This window comes from Calliphora vicina, chromosome 5 (assembly GCF_958450345.1).
Source record: "Calliphora vicina chromosome 5, idCalVici1.1, whole genome shotgun sequence".
NCBI classification, from domain to species: Eukaryota; Metazoa; Arthropoda; class Insecta; order Diptera; family Calliphoridae; genus Calliphora; species Calliphora vicina.
Genome location: NC_088784.1, coordinates 26,367,350 through 26,387,000, shown reverse-complemented (window position 1 = coordinate 26,387,000; position 19,651 = coordinate 26,367,350). Strand labels below are relative to the sequence as shown.

Sequence of the window (19,651 nt, the reverse complement as noted above, 5' to 3'; positions counted from 1 at the left end):
CAATGCTCGCTTCAAACGAATCAGTTGCATTCGATACAGGTTGCCTGTGACTGTCTCGCCAGATATCAGCAGCTTATAATATATAGGACCCTTTTGCTCCCACCAAATACAGAGCATTACCTTAGAGGCATGGATATTTGGCTTTGGTATCGATTCGACTAGTTGGTCGGGCTTCACATATGACCTCTTACGCTTCGGATTATCATAATGGATCCATTTCTCATCGCAACCATTATTTTCTTTTATAGCGTTCAAGCATCATTTCGAACATGAAAAATTGTCTTTCAAGGTCTCTTGGCTTCATTTCAATATGGTATCCAATTTTTAATTGTTCATGCTTTTGGAGTTTATCATACTTCAATAAAACGTTGGAAAAAACCCAGTTTGATAGCTGATAGTTTTCAGACTATATTGTTACGGTGATCAAAACTTCAGTGTTGAGAAATATTTCAAAATTAATAAAAGTTTGGCGGCCAAAGTTCGTGCAAAAATCTTTTTGAGGTTTAGAGATCCCACATATGATGCAGTTGATGTCTTTACTTAACGATGTTTCAAATTAGACTCACTCACGACTGCAACCTCTTCCACTATTAATACACACGCCATCTTTTGTGAACCTCCTACAATGATCTTAAGGGACAACTACTATATTCGAATTCTAGAGCTTTCGATGTTAATGTTCGCAGCTTGAACATTTATTGTTGCCATACCTTCAAACAATGCTAACAACCGCATGCTATCAAAGTTGTTGATAAGTAGAAGCTTCTACTGATGGAAATGTTTATAAACAGGATGAATGTTGCTAGCCGTTGCTACAGAGCTTTAAATTCAAATCGCTAGTGCAAATTGGTAACAATATTCATTATGAATTAATTCATAGGCTTAATTCCTTTGTACTTCAAATGTCTTGAATTCAAATCCATTACAAAACATCTTTAAAAATGTATTAAATGCTTCTATTTTTCTTCAATTCAAATCCATAAAAAAGCTTAAGTTCATCTTTTTCAATTAATTTTGTAAATTATTACAAGCAAAACAAAAACCATACTGAATGAAGAAAAAATATTTTAATTCAATTTGTATTAGATTTAAATTAACAAAAATTAAATCATTCAAAGAATGAATGAATTATGTTATGAATTAATTCCATTAAGAATTAATTCAAAGTTGAATGAATTCTACACAGAGAAAACATAATATAACGGTTATTATCTAGAGAAAACATAGATAACAACCGAATTTGTTGCCAATCGAATTATTCGGTTGCACACATAGAATTTTTCAGTTCTAACAACAGAAAGTCAGTTGATAAAGAAGAATTTCAGTTGAGGAAACCAAACTTTAGTTACCTCTTATAAAATATTGTAGTCACAACTTTAAAATTCGTCCACTAAGATAGAATCATTCGATTGGCAACAAATTCGGTTGCTATCACGAATCTGTTTTCTCTGTGTATTTAAAAAAATCCTTTGAATAAGACTAAAGAATTATGTGTAAGGAATGGATTTATGGAATGAATTGCTGTCATTTTTTAATTGAGAATTAAGATTTTAGTGAATTAATTTATCTGACTACGGTGGTCGGGTGGTTAGTTGGCCTATTCTAGCACTCCTTTTGCTGTTCTGTGTAAGTTAAAATAGTTATTTTGGCTGCTTCTTTGTTTATTTAGAGGTATTGGAGTCATTCCTCCCTTTTTTCTTTGTGCTTCAATTCCAACCTTTGAGAATTTCTCAAAGTGGACAGGGTAATTAAGGCAAAAAAAATTTCAAAACCTAAACTTAAATATATTTTAAACTATAAGAGAAAACTTAGTGAAATAAACTGGAATTTCTGTACTTGCTTTACAACAAAATTTTTTCATTGAAATCTGTTAATATTTGTACAAGTTTCAAGTTTAGGAAAACTTTGTCCTAACCCCAACTTTGATACACTGAATCTCTCCTTGTATTCTAACTTGCGATTGACCCACTGTGCGTCGGTATAGAGTAAAACCTTCTATAAATATTTGGCCATGGCTGGTTTTATTTGATCCCTTTTTATTCAACCATAATGTGTCGCTAGTTTAATACGTTTGGCTATAGTTCTCTTTAATTTTGATACATTATCTTTGTGACCAATTTCCTAGTTAACTGATTATTGGAATAAAATAAAAGAAATCACTAAAATGCGATAAAAACCAAATACAAGCATCATATAAAATATGAACTTTTGATTTATAACCACCAGCCAAAATTATAACAATTTTTATGACGCCCCAACATTATAACATTTTTGCCATAAATTCGAAACAAAATTATTCAGGCCACAATAAAAAGCGTGTACCCATATCGAAAGCAATAATCATAATAAAAAAATTAATTCAGGCAATAATAAAAAGATTAGTTAAAATTTAATGGTAGGTAATTGTAGATTAATTAATACAAATTTAAGGAAAAGTGCCAATATTATTGTATAAACTAATTTTATGTTTTTATATAGTAGGAAATGTGAGATTAGTGACGTAAATGGGAAAACTACAAATGTAGACGTACTAGGTTGATATTACATTTCAATATAAAAAGATTGAAGTAAAATTTTCAATATAAAAAGATCCACGATAGAAATAAAATTTTCAATATAAAAAGATCCACGATTGAAATACAATTTTCAATATAAAAAGATCCTTAATTGAAATAAAATTTTCAATATAAAAAGACCCACGATTGAAGTAAAATTTTCAATATAAAAAGTTCCACGATTGAAGTAAAATTTTCAATATAAAAAGTTCCACGATTGAAATAAAATTTTCAATATAAAAAGATCCACGATTGAAGTAAAATTTTCAATATATAAAGATCCACGATTGAAGTAAAATTTTCAATATAAAAAGATCCACGATTGAAGTTAAATTTTCAATATAAAAAGACCCACGATTGAAGTAAAATTTTCAATATATAAAGATTCACGATTGAAGTAAAATTTTCAATATTAAAAGATCCTCAATTGAAATAAATTTCTCAATATAAAATGATCCACGATTGAAGTAAAATTTTCAATATAAAAAGATCCACGATTGAAGTAAAATGTTCAATATAAAAAGGTCCACAATTGAAGTAAAATTTTCAATATAAAAATATCCACGATTGAAGTAAAATTTTCAATATAAAAAGATCCACGATTGAAGTAAAATTTTCAATATAAAAAGATCCACGATTGAAGTGAAATGTTCAATATAAAAAGGTCCACAATTGAAGTAAAATTTTCAATATAAAAATATCCACGATTGAAGTAAAATTTTCAATATAAAAAGATTGAAACGATTGAAGTAAAATGTTCAATATAAAAAGGTCCACAATTGAAGTAAAATTTTCAATATAAAGAGACCCACGATTGAAATAAAATTTTCAATATAAAAAGACCCACGATTGAAGTAAAATTTTCAATATAAAAAGATCCTCAATTGAAGTAAAATTTCAATATAAAAAGATCCACGATTGAAGTAAAATTTAAATATAAAAAGACCCACGATTGAAGTAAAATTTTCAATATAAAAAGATCCACGATTGAAGTAAAATTTTCAATATAAAAACATCCACGATTGAAGTAAAATTTTCAATATAAAAAGATTCTCAATTGAAATAAAATTTTCAATATAAAAAGTTCCTCAATTGAAGTAAAATTTTCAATATAAAAAGATCCACGATAGAAGTAAAATTTTCAATATAAAAAGATCGTCAATAGAAGTAAAATTTCAATATAAAAAGATCCACGATTGAAATAAAATTTTCAATATAAAAAGATCCACGATTGAAGTAAAATTTAAATATAAAAAGACCCACGATTGAAGTAAAATTTTCAATATAAAAAGATCCACGATTGAAGATCCTTAATTGAAATAAAATTTTCAATATAAAAAGATCCACGATTGAAATAAAATTTTCAATATAAAAAGACCCACGATTGAAGTAAAATTTTCAATACAAAAAGATCCACGATTGAAATAAAATTTTCAATATTAAAAGATCCTCAATTGAAATAAAATTTTCAATACAACAATATCCTCAATTGAAGTAAAATTTTCAATATAAGAAGATCCTCAATTGAAATAAAATTTTCAATATAAAAAGATCCACGATTCAAATAAAATTTTCAATATAAAAAGTCCCACGATTGAAGTAAAATTTTCAATATAAAAAGACACATAATTGAAGTAAAATTTTCAGTATAAAAAGACCCACGATTGAAGTAAAATTTTCAATACAAAAAGATCCTCAATTGAAATAAAATTTTCAATACAACAATATCCTCAATTGAAGTAAAATTTTCAATATAAGAAGATCCTCAATTGAAATAAAATTTTCAATATAAAAAGATCCACGATTCAAATAAAATTTTCAATATAAAAAGTCCCACGATTGAAGTAAAATTTTCAATATAAAAAGACACATAATTGAAGTAAAATTTTCAATATAAAAAGACCCACGATTGAAGTAAAATTTTCAATATAAAAAGACCCACGACTGAAGTAAAATTTTTAATATAAAAAGATCCACGATTGAAGTACAATTTTCAATATAAAAAGATCCACGATTGAAGTAAAATTTTCAATATAAAAATATCCTCAATTGAAATACAATTTTCAATACAAAAATATCCTCAATTGAAGTAAAATTTTCAATACAAAAAGATCCACGATTGAAGTAAAATTTTCAATACAAAAAGATCCTCAATTGAAATAAAATTTTCAATATAAAAAGATCCACGATTGAAGTAAAATTTTCAAAGATTTTTTTTAATGATAAGATTAATTTGAAAAATCTTTGAATCTTATTATTTTTTTTAATAATTATAATACGTATTTTAAGTTTATAAGAAATTTTATTTTGTGATTTTGATTCGAAATCCTTTAAAAATTATTTTTTTTCTTTTTTTTTCAGATTTTTTTGTGTGGAAGCTGCCACTAAAACAAAAATCCGTGGCTATGATTGTTTCTAATTAAAACATATTTTTTGGAAACCCTTTTCTCTTCCTTTTAAAACAACGATTCCTTAACAAATACCTCATAACAGCAGCCCAAATTAGTTTTAAATAGGCTAAACAAAATGGCGTTTATAAATCTACCATGTTGTAAGTATTAGATAACTAACTTATCCCCTTATTCACAATCAAATTTTTTCTTATTACATACATTTGTATAAATTCTGTTCCGATTAAGCATTTTTGCTGGAATTCAAGCCTTGAGTCTAGAGTCAAGTAATAGTTGCAAGTGCTGATTTTTTAAGATCGATATCAATGGCATTCTTCAGAAAAAAGAACAATAAAAGCCTTGAAAAATATTTAAGTTTTTAAAATATTTTTCAAGTTTAAAATAAATTTAAATTCAAAATATTCAAGTGCTGTAATTTTTAGGGCTTTTGTGCTTATTGGGTTTAAATTAATTTAAATTAGCTGCAGAATTTCATGTTTTCAATTTTTGCTTTGCTTCCTAACTTAAACAATATTATAAAATAAACTTTTAAAATCTGAAAAACAAATCATTATTTTTTTTTTTGCACATGTGAATTAATTTTTCGTGTCATGTGTATAATTGCAAATATCAATATTTAAAATAAATATTCATATTTGTTGCTAGTAGACCGTTTTGTGAATATTAAAATTTGTTCTTCGTAATTGAATTCTAGTTGGGGGACTTTAAATAGTTTAAACATGATTATATGATATTTATTTTAAATTATACGCAATAATATTATTAAACAAATAAATAAACAAATTTAAACAATATGAACTTTTGTGTTTATAAAAAGCACAGTGGGACAGAATCATAATATATTTGAAATAAATCTGCCATTTTTAATACTCATCTTTAAAGATTATTCAATTTCACGTCTAAACAAGTAAGAGAGCTTCGGCTGTGCGGAATTATACTTCAAAATCCAAATTTTAAATATTTTTAGGTAATTTTTTTTTAAATTTTTTTTCTAATGGTTATTTTAAATTTATTTTTTTTAAATTTTAATTTTTTTTAATTAATAATTTTTTTTTGGTGGAAAAAAAATTCGGGTTAAAATTTTTTTTCCGATTTTGAACCATTTTAGGTCCAATTTACTATGGTCTTATATACGTCGTTTGAAATATCTATCATTAGATATCCATATTGTATATGTTAATGACTTAGTAATGTAGATATACATAGGTCAAAAATATGTAAAAAAATCTAGGTTGTCCTGGTTTTTTCCTCATATCTCAGCCATTTGTGGACCGATTTTGCTGATATTAAATAGGAAACTTCTCGAAAGCATGTCTGACAGAATTATAGAAGATTTGGATCCCGAAGATATCTGGGGTCTTCAGAAAATTGATTTCAACAGACAGATGGACAGATGGATATATACTTTATAGGGCCGGAAAATTATATTGTGGAAATTACAAACGGAATGACAAACTTATATATACCCTTCTCACGAAGGTGAAGGGTATAAAAAGAAGAGTCTATTATAAATGACAGCTCTATAGCCCAAATATTTTAAATGACAAAATATTTCGTTTTTTTTTGTAACCCTGTAACTTGAAGAAATAGCTACTTGCAGCTAAAAGCTTTAGACAGTTGATTGTACTATTGATATTTGCAATAAAAGCTAACATAATATCAGCAATGAAGCAGTTAAATTTGGAAGACTTCTAGGTATTTTATTCAGAAATTAGAAGACCTTACGATCGAGACTTTATAAAACGCTGCTGCTTTGCTGCTAGCTATTACTGCAACCAGCTATAGCAGCAGTAATATAATTCCCCATAACAAATTTATATGACTTTCTCAAAACGCCCACTATATATATAAATATTTCTAACTATATTTTACACAAATATGGAAACTCCCCTTAAATTTGTTAATAATAATTTTTAAAATTAAAAACTCTTTACGATTAGATCGCAAACAAAAAACAAATTCCAACCATAAACTATATAACTTTAATGGTTAAATAAATAGTAATTTAATATCACTTTTAGTTTTTACAAGCAATTTTGTAACAAATAGTTAGTAATAGTATAATTTTATTGCCACTCGTGTTGAATTGAATTTTACGGTAGCATTCAGTTTTTTCAATTTCAATAGAGTCATTTGAGTTTAACATGACACCTAGATGACAATCAAACTATTGTTAATTCAATTAATTTTTGTAATTGCAGTTACTATACAAGTTTAGATATTAATATAATTATTTTTAATAATAATTTTGAGAACAAATTTCGTATATTTTCAAGATGTTTTATAAAAGATGGGAGTTTTTAAATTTTTGGCAAATATTGCATGTTTTTTAGAGAAATTTAAAATAGAAAAGATTTGAAATCTTTGATAATTCTCAAGTATTATTAAAGCCTGCAAGGAAATGTAATTAAATGGGAATTTTTAGATAAAATATGTTGGAAAATATTGAAACCAATTAATATTTAGCAGAGCTTAGAATAGATTAATTAAATTTTAAATGTATTGGTATATATAAGTTTGTCATTCCGTTTGTAATTACCACAATATAATTCCGACCCTATAAAGTATATATGTATATTCTGGATCCTTATATGTAGATAGCGGAGTCGATTAATTCATGTCCGTCTGTCTGTCTGTTGAAATCAATTTTCTGAAGACCCCAGATATCTTCGGGATCCAAATCTTCAATAATTCTGTCAGACATGCTTTCGAGAAGTCTCAAGTGGCTGAGATATGAGGAAAAAACCAGGACAACGTGGATTTTTGACCTATTTTTGACCTATATCTGAATTACTAAGTCGATGAAGCCATGTCCGTCTCTCTGTCTGTTGAAATCAATTTTCTGAAGACCCCAGATATCTTCAGGATCCAAATTTCCAAATGCAAATCAAATAATTCTGTCAACCATGCTTTCGAGAAGTTTCCTATTTAAAATCAGCAAAATCGGTCTACAAATGGCTGAGATATGAGGAAAAAACCAGGACAACCTTGATTTTTAACCTACATATATCTGAATTACACTAAATCATTAATATAGACAATATGGATATCTAATGATAGATATTCCAAAGACATATGCAACGACGTATAAAAGACCATAGTAAGTTGGACCTACAATAGGTCAACACCGGAAAAAATATTTTTTAACCGGAATTTTTTTTCACCAAAAAAAAAAAAAATAAATTTAAAAAACAAAAAAATAATTTTTAAAATTTAAGAAAAAACTTAAAAATAAGAATTCGAAAAAAAAAATTTTCCAAAAAATGAAAAAAACAACATTGGAAAAAAAAAATTTTGTTTACTTAAAAATATTTCAAATTTGTATTTTGAAGTAAAATTTGGTGCAGGGTATATAAGATTCGGCACAACCGAATATAGCTCTCTTACTTGTTTTTATTATTGTATTAATGTACTTACTTACATTTTCCTTTTCTTTTCATTTCCAGTCAACATACCGAAACGTTTCAATGTAGCTGTCATGTTATTCATGGCCTGCCTCATGAGCTACATGATGCGCGTTAATTTGTCCATAAATATTATTGCCATGGTCGAGAAGACCGATGCAAATTCCACAGAAGTATTACCAGATGTAAGTGAAATTCGTTCCTGTTTGTTTGTTACTCGTTATCAATTGCTGTGATGTATATTTTATTATTTGCATTTTTTTATCATTTTGGTCATAAAATATGTATGTTTGTATAGACTACTAACACTTAATTCGTGAACCTCCATTATAAATTAATTATTTGATAAGATTTTATTTTATTACACATTATTTTTCCTATGAGACTAAAAATTTACTAACAACCTATTTCAGTCTCAGTTAAATTTGTTTAACATTAATTGTTAATTAAGAATGTTAAATGTAGAACATTTAAATGGGAATTTTGTCCCAGCAGATATCGATATCTATAACGATCCAGGGGTATATATAAGTTTGTCATTCCGTTTGTAATTTCTACATTTTTCTTTTGCGACCCCACAAAGTATATATATTCTGGATCGTTATATGTTGAAATCAAAATTCCATAGCCCCTAAATTACTTACAAACATGATTGACACATCAATCGGTCCACAAGTGGCCTATTTTTGATATATATCTGGATTACTATGTCATTATAGTAGACAATATGGATATCTAATAATAGATATTTCAAAGTCCACTGCAACGATGTATATAAGTTGGATCGACATAGGGTCAAAATCGTAAAAAATATTCTTTAACCGTTACTTTTTTCCCAAAAAATTTTTTTGTCATACATTTTTTTTTTCACCAATAAATTTAAAAAATTAAAAAAATTAAAAAAAAAAAAAAAATTAAAAATAAAGTTTTTAAAAAAATTGGAAAAATAATTTTGATAAAAAAATTTTAAATTTTGTTTACCTAGAAATATTTAAAATTTTTATTTTAAAAAGTATAATTTGGTGAAGCTTTCTTGTTGTCTTGTTTCTTGTTATACCCTTCACCTTCGTGAGAAGGGTATATATAAGTTTGTCATTCCGTTTGTAATTTAATAATATAATTTTCCGACCCTATAAAGTATATATATATTCTGGATCCTTATAAATAGCGGAGTCGATTAAGCTATGTCCGTCTGTCTGTTGAAATCAATTTTATGAAGACCCCAGATATCTTCGGGATCCAAATCTGTCAGACATGCTTTCGAGAAGTTTGCTATTTAAAATCATCAAAATCGGTACACAAATGGCTGAGATATGAGGAGAAAAATCAGGACAACCTCGATTTTTGACATATATCTGGTTTACTATGTCATTAATATAAACAATATGGATATCTAATGATAGATATTTGAAAGACCTTTGCAACGACGTATATAAGATCACAGTAAGTTGGACCTACAATGGGTCAAAATAGGAAAAAATGTTTTTTTAAAATTTAAAAAAAAAAATTTTTAAATAACAATTTGAAAAAATTTTTTTTACAAAAAATTAAAAAAAACAACTGTGGACAGATATTTCAAAGACCTTTGCAACGACGTATATAAGATCATAGTATGTTGGACCTACAATGGGTCAAAATCGGAAAAAATATTTTTTAATCCGAATTTATTTTTTTCACCAAAAGTTTTTTTTAGCTAAAATATTAAAAAAAAAATTAAAAAAATGTTTTTCCAAAAAATGAAAAAAAACAACTGGAAAAAAAAATTAATTTTGTTTACCTAAAAATATTTAAAATTTGTATTTTCAAGTATAATTTGGTGAAGGGTGTATAAGATTCGGCATAGCTCTCTTGTTTTTTACTAACATTTACCTTAAAATCCATATTTAAATAAAATATATGTTTGAAAAATTATTATTTACTTTTATTTATCATATGCTTGCTTATCTTTACTTCCGTTTTCTATAATTAAATATTAAATTGATTCCAAATAATTTTAATAATTTTATATCTTTTGCTCTATTGCAGTATGGTCCCCGTTACAATTGGTCTCAAAGTGATCAGGCCATGCTTTTGGGTGCCTATTTCTATGGTTATATGATTACATCATTGCCTGCTGGTATGTTGGCTGAAAATTTAGGCGGTAAACCAGTGGCCGGTTACAGTTGTCTCGTTGCTGGCATCTTAACAGCTTTAACACCTTTGGCGGCGTCTTGGGACAAATGGGCAGTGTGGGTTTTGAGATTTGCCATAGGTTTCTTTACGGTAAGTACACAAGTTTTCGGAGTGTTTGTAAATTTTAAAAGAAAACTTGTCCATAATAAGAGTTTAGTTCCCATATTTGTTAAATTAAGTTTATAAAGGGTGTTTTAATTTCAAGTTAGGAAGTGAACTGGCTGTCAAGTGAGGAAATTGTGTTTAAAAACAAATTTACTTTCTAACCTCAAATTTGTGCACGTTATTGGAACTTTTCTATTTTGTTACCTTATTTTCATTTTGATAACAAATTTTTATTAAATTTCTCTTTCCAGGGCGTTGTCTATCCCTGCTGTCACAGTTTGATCTCCAGATGGTCTCCACCCGATGAAAAGGGTAAATTTGTGGCCGCTTTAATGGGTGGCACATTTGGTACTGTGATAACCTGGCCCCTAAGTGGCCTGATAATTGAGAATATGGGCTGGGATTGGGCCTTCTATATGGTGGGCATATTTGTGGTGATTGTGTCTGGGGCCTGGTTCGTGTTTGTGGCCGAAAGTCCTGCTGCCCACAAAACCATTAGCATAAAGGAACGTGAGTTAATTGAAAAGAGTTTGGGTGATACCGTTTCCACTAAAAAGGTAATTTTATTTATATAATTTTAATAATATTATTTAATATTTAATAAATTCTATTTACTTTTTTTAATTAAAGCGCTGGCCTCCATACAAGGCTTTGATTTTGTCGATGCCCTTCTGGTCTTTGATGCTTTTGCATTATGGCAGCATGTGGGGTCTATTCTTTTTGATCACCGCCACTCCGAAATTCTTAAGTGAGGTATTGGGTTTCAATTTAGCCTCCGCCGGTTTCCTGTCTTCCTTGCCCCATGTGGCTCGCTTGTTGTGTGCCTTTGGTTTTGGTTCGGTAGCCGATTTAATAAGACGCAAAAATTGGCTGTCTGTCACCAAAATGAGAAAAGTTTTCTGTTTGCCTTGTAAGTTTTAAAAAATACTCTTATTTTAAAAGCACAATTAGTAATATATTGCTTTAACTTATAGCCCATGTTATACCCGGTATTTTGTTGATCATTTTGGCCTACTTTGGCAAGGATCCTTATGTATGCATAGCCATTATGACTGTATCTTTGGGTTTCAATGGAGCCGCCACTGCTACTAATTTACAGAATTCCCAGGATTTGGCACCCAACTATGCGGGTACTTTGTATGGCATCATCAACTGTGTGGGCACTACACCTGGCATCTTCTCACCCATTATAGTGGCCGCTTTTACCAAAGAAAATGTAAGTTGAATTACTTTAAAATGTCTATAATTAAATCTATAATTTAAATTTTGGTTTTCTCTTCTCTTTAGAACACCATCGAACAGTGGCATTATGTTTTCATTATTGGAGCTGCTGCCTACATAATACCCGCCTTTATCTATTGGGTATTTGGTTCGGGTAAGATCCAAAAATGGAATGAGCTGGATAACACCGCCTCGAAGGAAGAAATTGTTAATACAAAATTATAAGAAGATAATAATCCTTTCTAAACAAATTAATTTAAGAGTATTTTTCAAATTTAAGTGCTGTGCATAGACATTATACCTAAAAATTTTATAATATTTTGAAAATGATATTTGATTTCAAAACTTAACTAGAAAGTTTCGCCATAAATTCACAAAGTTATGGTTTTGTTATTATTACCTTAATTAATTCTCTCTGTTTTAAGTTAACTTATATAAATAATTGCAAATTTTAATTTATTTGTAAGTGTTAATTTTGCTATTTTATTAGTCAATATTTTTTAGGTTAAATAAATGTACATTTTTGTGTAGTGTTAAAATTATTAATATTTTTTTAAAGAAAAATATGAATACAATAAATACGTTATAGTAAATAAATAGTAAATCAAATAAATAATACTAATTCACTATAAAAATATAATTTTTGTTTATTTTTATGGTGCCAAAATTGAGTTAACGGCCACGTTTTATATTTAAAGTGTTAATTAATTGCAAATATAAAAGACTCTTTTATTTTGCGTTTATCTTTCAAAATACCGATTTCTTTGTATTGAAAGTGTAAACTCATGAATATTTCTTGGTATTTTGATTAAAATCAGTGCGTTTTTCTTTTAAATATTGATAGATTATATCATGATTGAATTGCAAAAGCCTGTCGTTTATTTATTTTTATTTTGGGTTTAATATTTATTATTTACAACAAAATACCGATTTCTCTGTATTGCAAATGTAAACTCTTGAAAATTTATTTGCAATTTAATTTAAATTAGCATTTGTTTAAATATTAGTTGATTTAATAAGAATTTGAGTTACAAAGGCCTGCCGTTTATTTGTTTTTATTTTGGGTTTAATATTGATTTACACGATCACATTTTGTGACAAACATTTTTATGAATCACTTGAAAGTTTTCTATAGAAAATTCGATTAGCGGAACGAACAGATTCTTATTTAATCAAATAATGTCAACTTAGCGATAGCTCTATCAACCGGAAGTTTTTTTTTGCCAGGGAACTTCTTTCGACGACATTTTTGATGTTGACAATGCCGAGACTATATTCCGTGAAAAGGTCACAGTAGCAGCTGAACGCCGGCAATTGTACATCCACACAGTTTGACAACATACAGTAACCCTCAGATTGTTCAGCTGAACCAAGAAATCAGCTGGTTGGTCAGAGAATAAGTGGAAACGATCAATAGATTCTTTGTAGAACTACAACATGAGTTTAGGAATAGAAAACTTGTGGTATACGATCAATCTAAACTCATGAAGGAGGATTACAGTGCTGCGATTAATTGAAACCCCAATTTCCAAGCTCTAAACTGTGTGCACGGAATTTTAGACCATTCAACTACTAATCATTGTAAAACTATTGAACGGAATGAGCTATTGAGACTAATGGACATGCTATTCGTCAAGAGCCAAATTGTAGACGATGTTTTGAAAATGGGTTGAGTTATTCCTTTGTTCAAATCTGATAAGAGAGGGGAAATTGTACGGACTGATCACTCTCTTATATCCTGCTGCGAAAACATTCAAGGAACTTTTCTTTTATACATATGCTGTCGAAATATCAGAGTAATAAAAAGTATGGATTGCGCACCAACTTATTAGCATTAACCAGCACAGTTATAGAAATAACGCTTCCTAAACCACGTGACTTCTTTACTGTAAGTCATCTTACCATCTTCGAGGACATACTATAGTCCCCCAATCAGTATAATCTAAACCTAGATCGTGGAATACTTTAATGGATTACAGTCATTCATTGAGTTTAAAGACATCCGATCAAAACATTGTATAATTACTCAATACCTGGACAAAGGATTTAATACTGGAACCGACAAATGAGGTAGATTACACCAGAATTCTGACAACAGATTTAGATTTTCAATAAGTGATTCTATAACTTATCATATTATTACCTGTCGTCATTATTTTATATGTAAAAACAGATTTTTGACACTGTACTTATTGATACCACTATACTTTTTGAATATAACGGCTGTATAACACAATTTTTTCTACTCCTCCGTAAAGCAGAGTTGCTTAATATATCTTACTACTTTTTAAAACAACGCTGCTTGTCGGCGAATGACGTGAAAACAACAAAATAGAAGAAAAACACACGAAACAGAAATTACTAGAAAAACGCCGACAAAATAAAAAAAATAATTGACAAAAGCATTTTGCAAAAATGGTACGTGTAGCTTTACAAATTTCCGCAACTTTGGAAAATGTAGTAGAATTGAAAACCTGCCACCCAGACTATTCATTCTTCATCAAACTCACCTGTACAAATTGTGGCGAAACATCGGATAAGTGGCATGACATAACCGAATCGGAGCGCACACAACAGGATTCACGTAATCCCAATGGCTTTAATTTCTATATGAAATGTAAAATGTGCAGCCGGGAGAATTCCATAGATGTGGTGGAGAAGTCGAATGGTATGTTATAAGGATTTTTATTTATTGAATTGGTTTAAAGTAGAATGTTTATCGTTTTTGTTTAGCTGTCTACACCCAGGAGGACAGTGGCAAATTTAAAACCATTGTTGTATTTGACTGCCGTGGCGCTGAACCTATGGATTTTTCTCCTCGTATTGGTTGGATTGTTCGTTCTGTGGATAATGGTCAAACGTTTGATGAAGTCGATTTGTCAGAAGATGATTGGGTGGATTTCGATGAAAAGAATAACAATTCGGTGGGAATTTATGAATTTGCTTCCAAATTTATTAAGTTGAAGAAGTAAAAGTGTTAATATTACTTGACTCCCAGTTTATTATTGCATTTTTGAAATGTATTTTGAAAATTACATTTGTTGATATTCGAAAATTTATTAAAGTTAAGATAAAAAAATCAAGTTGTGGGAAATCTTTATATATTTCTCATGAAAGAGGGGCTACTCTGTAAATCGATTCGTAAGGTAACACTTTCGAGAAGCAGGGGGTTATTTTGTAACAATTTTCGAATAGAAAATCGTTTCGAAAGAATTATTATTTCCATTTTCAAAATTAAATTGTATGTCTTACCCCCAGTAACACGAAGTCTGGTTATGTATTAACTAATAGTTATACTGACAGTTTTCATACAAAAATAATTGTAACCGACAGTATAATTGTTAGTTAAAGTCGTGTTAATGGGGGTTAATCGTTATATTAAATAATTCATTACGAGTTAGTGCGTATGCTGAATTCATTGCGCATTTATTCCTTTGATAATTATCGCATTCGTGATTGAATGATCGAATATATTTTCTTCGAATCATATTAAAAATTAAAATTATTTTTTAATGGATTAAAGAACAAGTCTGCGAGATATGTAGGCGTTAAACAAAATAAATCTTTGTGTTACAATCTTAAGTAATCGGTTTTGGTCTGATTTATACGACTTTCTCTGACAAAAGTTTTAAAAGTAATTTTCAATAAATAAATTTCAATTTCATTATATAAAATCAGGATAATATTTCAGAGTAGTTGCAGGTTTAAAAAAAATTAAATAAAAATAATAGAAAAATTAAAAAATTTAGAATGCCGAAACCCGGGATCGAACCGGGGACCTTTAGATCTTCAGTCTAACGCTCTCCCAACTGAGCTATTTCGGCACATATGATGATGTTGACAAACTTAACATTTGAATGTACTGTCACACAATGTAGCAGTAATCTGTCTTGTTATTTTGATTATTTTATAAACAGGGTGTAACGCATACAATTTATTTTCTCAAAATTTAACGTTTTTATATTTAAAATCTAATTTCATGTGTAACATTTAGAAATATTCATTTAAGTCCAAACAAAGTGTATTTATTATTTATTCTTATGAAATTCTAAGTTGATTTATCTATATCTCTCATTGAAAACCAGCAAAATCGGACAGTGGAAAAAAATTTGGACCAAAATGTCAAAATGACTTTTACATGTCTGTAGTCAGGACTATTAAGGAAAAATTGTTCATCAGCACTGGTGGGTTATTCTGTCTAGAATACAGGACACAGTATACAGACCAGTAACTGACCATTATTCTGTCTAGAATACAGGCCAATAACCGGACTTTATTCTGGACATGTAACTAGTCTTTATTATGTCTAGAATACAAATTATCGTAATTTTCTTATTTGAGATTATTGCACTCGATATCGAGCAAGAAATTTAGTAGCTTTTATCACAATTTCGATATCGAAATTATTCGATACGATAGCTGATGCTATCTCAAATGCAATAATTAGGCACCAGGCCACTAACTGGTCTTTATTAATTCTATAATACTCGGGGTTGTCATAGAATCCAATCATTGTCGGAATTGGTTTTGAAAACGACTGAAAAAGTAGATTGGTCTTGTGAAATCGAAAGTTATTGGTTTTATATTCGATCTAGAATTAAATTCTTTATGGATTAAACAAAAAATTACATTGGATTTCATAAGTCAAATGTACCTTATTTGTCGTTTTCAAAACAGATTCGGACCATGATTGGATTCTATGACAACCCCGACTGGCCAGTATCTGGTCTGTTCGAATAAGTATTCCTAAACGCTACTCAATGAATATTTTGTTGTGTTTTTATAAAAGTCCAATTAATGTTCGTTCCTCTGGACTGTGTTTGTCATAAATTGGTGTAAATTCAGGGGTTTAATTTTTGCTTTCGGGTACGAATAGCAAAAATTAGGACTTTTTCGAAGCCATGTTTGAAGCGATTTTTTGATTCTATCAAAATATGTAGATCGTTATTTTTTTTTTTAAATAAAACTACTTTAACTTTTAGTGTTTTGTTTAATAATTTTTTTTGGTTCTTTTTCAAAAAATTATCAATTTATTTATTGTCTTTTGTTTTCTGTAAAAAATAAAAATTCTTTTCTGATGTTTTTTTTTTCTTTTCTTATACTTCTTTCAATCATATTCCAATTATAATAATAATAATAATAATGTTCCAATTCAAATAAACATTAAACGAAAATAATAAAATTTACAAATTAAAAAAATAATAATAATAAAATTAAACATTTTACTTATTTAGTTAGGTGTTATTTACGTTTTTAATTGATTCAACAAACAAAAATTAAATATTATTAAAAAAAATAACAGCATTTCTTTTGATTTAACTATCACATATACAGAAAATGAAAAATTATAGTAAAATAATAATTATTTTTTTATAAAAATATTAATGAAATCTACATGGTAGGCAGACAATAAAGTTAATATTACTTTAAACTTTCTTTTTTTAGATAAATTTATACAAAAAACTTTTAACAAAATAATTTACAAAAACGAAAAATTTTACAAATATATTATTAATCGTGTTTTTAATATGTTTTTGCATTAATGAGGTAATTTTTTATTACATTTTCTTTAATTTTTTTATAATAATCATAATAATTAAATTATACTGACATTTCGTGCTATATTTTTTGTAATTTTTTCTTGTTTTAATTATTTAGGTGCTTAAAATTAATAAATAACTTAAATATTTCTGTTTTTTCATGGTTCAAATTTAAATGTATAATTACTTTTCTTTAACATTTTTAATTAGGTTCCTGGTAATTCCTGATTTAACATGTCTTTTTTTTATATAATTTTATTATTATCTTGCTTTGCTTTTAACTATGCTCTTGTGTTAATTACTTTTAGTTTTAAACCTTATACTCTATAGAAATTTATATTAGCCTTTTTGTGTTTTTAAAATAATAATAATTAGTTTAAATTTAATTTAAATCTATATACTATTGGGTGGCTGTAATGGCGGCGGGGCGTAACCCTGTAATTGTGGGGGGACTAGTTTGATGTTGTGACTCCAAGGTATTTGTGTCTTTTTCATCATTATCAGGATTATCCCAAGGTTGACGTTCACCGGAGGCAAACAAGTTGTAGAAGGTACCTGCTGCAATATAAATAGCGGCTGCTATAAAGAATACCTTTTGCCATTGAGCAATTGTGGGCTGTAAGTTAAGAATTAGTTAAAGTTAGTTGTTGTTTTACTTAGATCTTGAGTTTTTTGAACATACCTGATTATGGATTAAATTACCGGCGGCAATGGGTGCCAAGAGACCGGCCAAATTGGCAGAGCAATTTGTAATAGCCATTAGGAAACCGGCAAAACGAGGCGTCAAATCCAAATGATTGATTTTGAAACCTGAGTAAATACCACCATTGAGACCCACACCAACAGTGAGAATGGCCAATGTTAAGACACGATCGCAACCAGTGTAAGAGGCCGCTATTAAAGCAATACCGGGACCATATTGACCTAAAAGTGATAACAAAACAATAAAATTAGTGAAAGTTCTTTTAATTACAAATAGTTTAAAGAATGTAGATGCTTTCAAAGGGTATTTTCAAAAGATTGACTCATTAACAAGTAATTTCAAAATTCTCTTAATTAAAAATTGTTTTGAATCATCCAGATACTTTGAACAAGGTATTCTCATTAATTTAGAAATAATTTTCCAGGTTTTTTAAACTTACCTATTGAGTTCATAATTTTCCTAGTTGAAGTGTGATTAAAGCGACTTGAAGTGATCATCCAATCAGCCACCACCGAAATACTCATGGAGAATATCCACATAGCCAAATAGGGTAACGAGGACAATAAACCATTCGATTTCAAAGAGAATCTTAAAACTTGTTTCATATAAGTGGGCAATTCAGTCATCAAGGTTTCATAACCGTAATTATGACCCATGTGAGCAAACAAAATGGCATAGAAAGGTAATGATTTGACAATAGCTTTGAAGGGAATTGGAGGAATCTAACAAGAAAAAAAAGAAATATTAAAATTTAAACATTAAAAAAGAGATTTAAATATTGAAACAAACCTTAATATCATTAGTGCCCCACAGAGAGTGATTGATGTACTTCTTTTCACGTTCATCGATCTTGGGATGTGTTGAGGGATCCTCATAGACCCAGATCAAGAAAGCAATCGACCATATGGTACCCACAGCACCGAATACATAGAAAATTGAGGGCCAGCCTCCATCGAAACCGTATTCAGCTAATAGACCGGACAAGGGCATAGAAATAATCGTACCAAATTGTGCACCTGCATAAACCGCAGCGCCCATACGTGATCTTTCATTGGGCGGAATCCATTTGGCCAGCAAAGCATGCGTACAGGGCACAATGGGACCTTCACCAAGACCCTGAATGAAACGTACCGCACACAAACCCCAGACACCACCTTCGCGGGCGGCCACGGGCACTAGGAAAGCAAATATGGAATTGATAAACATACCCCAGCCGAGGAAGTTTAGGGAACCGTATTTCTTGGCCAACATGCCAAAGGGAATCTAAAGAGTAAAAATGGTTTTAGATTATTATAGGAATTATTGTTGAGTTTTAGCAGTTTGAGACAAACCTGTGTGAGAACATAGCCATAGAAGAAGGATGATAAAATATAACCTTGTAGAGCGGAATCCCAATTGAATTCACCATCTTGTCCGAGATCCTAAAATATAGAAAATATACGTTTATAGATTTAGAGTTAAGTTTTGAGCAAGAATTTAATGTTTCAAAATTGTTTATGAAATGAATTACAAACAAAGAACTAAAATTAATAGATTTGGT

General features: G+C 29.0%; 3 protein-coding genes and 1 non-coding gene across 5 annotated transcripts in view; 2 read left to right on the top strand and 2 right to left on the bottom strand.

Moving 5' to 3' along the window:
* The window catches only part of LOC135962107 (sialin), a 30,282-nt gene extending 17,774 nt beyond the window's left edge, over positions 1–12,508 (top strand). The window contains exons 2-8 of the mRNA XM_065513849.1: positions 4,917–5,106; positions 8,413–8,555; positions 10,396–10,632; positions 10,899–11,204; positions 11,278–11,557; positions 11,622–11,863; positions 11,935–12,508. Coding sequence (XP_065369921.1) covers positions 5,082–5,106; positions 8,413–8,555; positions 10,396–10,632; positions 10,899–11,204; positions 11,278–11,557; positions 11,622–11,863; positions 11,935–12,093 — 1,392 coding nt within the window. The 5' untranslated portion in view covers positions 4,917–5,081 and the 3' untranslated portion in view covers positions 12,094–12,508. The remainder of the gene's footprint in view (positions 1–4,916; positions 5,107–8,412; positions 8,556–10,395; positions 10,633–10,898; positions 11,205–11,277; positions 11,558–11,621; positions 11,864–11,934) is intronic.
* A 1,723-nt stretch (positions 12,509–14,231) lies between these two features.
* On the top strand, positions 14,232–14,859 carry LOC135960294 (UPF0587 protein CG4646). Its single transcript, XM_065511544.1, has 2 exons — positions 14,232–14,536; positions 14,602–14,859. Exons 1-2 carry the CDS (start codon positions 14,284–14,286, stop codon positions 14,838–14,840), a joined length of 492 nt encoding a protein of 163 aa, XP_065367616.1. The 5' UTR covers positions 14,232–14,283; the 3' UTR covers positions 14,841–14,859.
* A 760-nt stretch (positions 14,860–15,619) lies between these two features.
* Positions 15,620–15,692, bottom strand: TRNAF-GAA (transfer RNA phenylalanine (anticodon GAA)). The gene has a single exon. It is a non-coding gene; the product is annotated as a tRNA-Phe (tRNA).
* Positions 15,693–16,844: 1,152 nt separating this feature from the next.
* Picot (putative inorganic phosphate cotransporter protein picot) overlaps positions 16,845–19,651 on the bottom strand; it is a 42,388-nt gene continuing 39,581 nt past the window's right edge. For both annotated transcript variants that reach the window (XM_065510903.1, XM_065510902.1), the window contains exons 3-7: positions 19,443–19,532; positions 18,901–19,374; positions 18,551–18,833; positions 18,091–18,332; positions 16,845–18,024 (exon numbers count right to left, since the gene is read on the bottom strand). In XM_065510903.1, coding sequence (XP_065366975.1) covers positions 17,809–18,024; positions 18,091–18,332; positions 18,551–18,833; positions 18,901–19,374; positions 19,443–19,532 — 1,305 coding nt within the window. In that variant the 3' untranslated portion in view covers positions 16,845–17,808. The remainder of the gene's footprint in view (positions 18,025–18,090; positions 18,333–18,550; positions 18,834–18,900; positions 19,375–19,442; positions 19,533–19,651) is intronic.

Excerpts from the sequence above, each read along its gene's own strand:
- LOC135960294 (XM_065511544.1), top strand. The coding sequence starts at position 14,284 with ATGGTACGTGTAGCTTTACAAATTTCCGCAACTTTGGAAAATGTAGTA. Across the intron at positions 14,537-14,601 it reads TGTGGTGGAGAAGTCGAATG|CTGTCTACACCCAGGAGGAC; the intron begins GTATGTTATAAG and ends GTTTTTGTTTAG.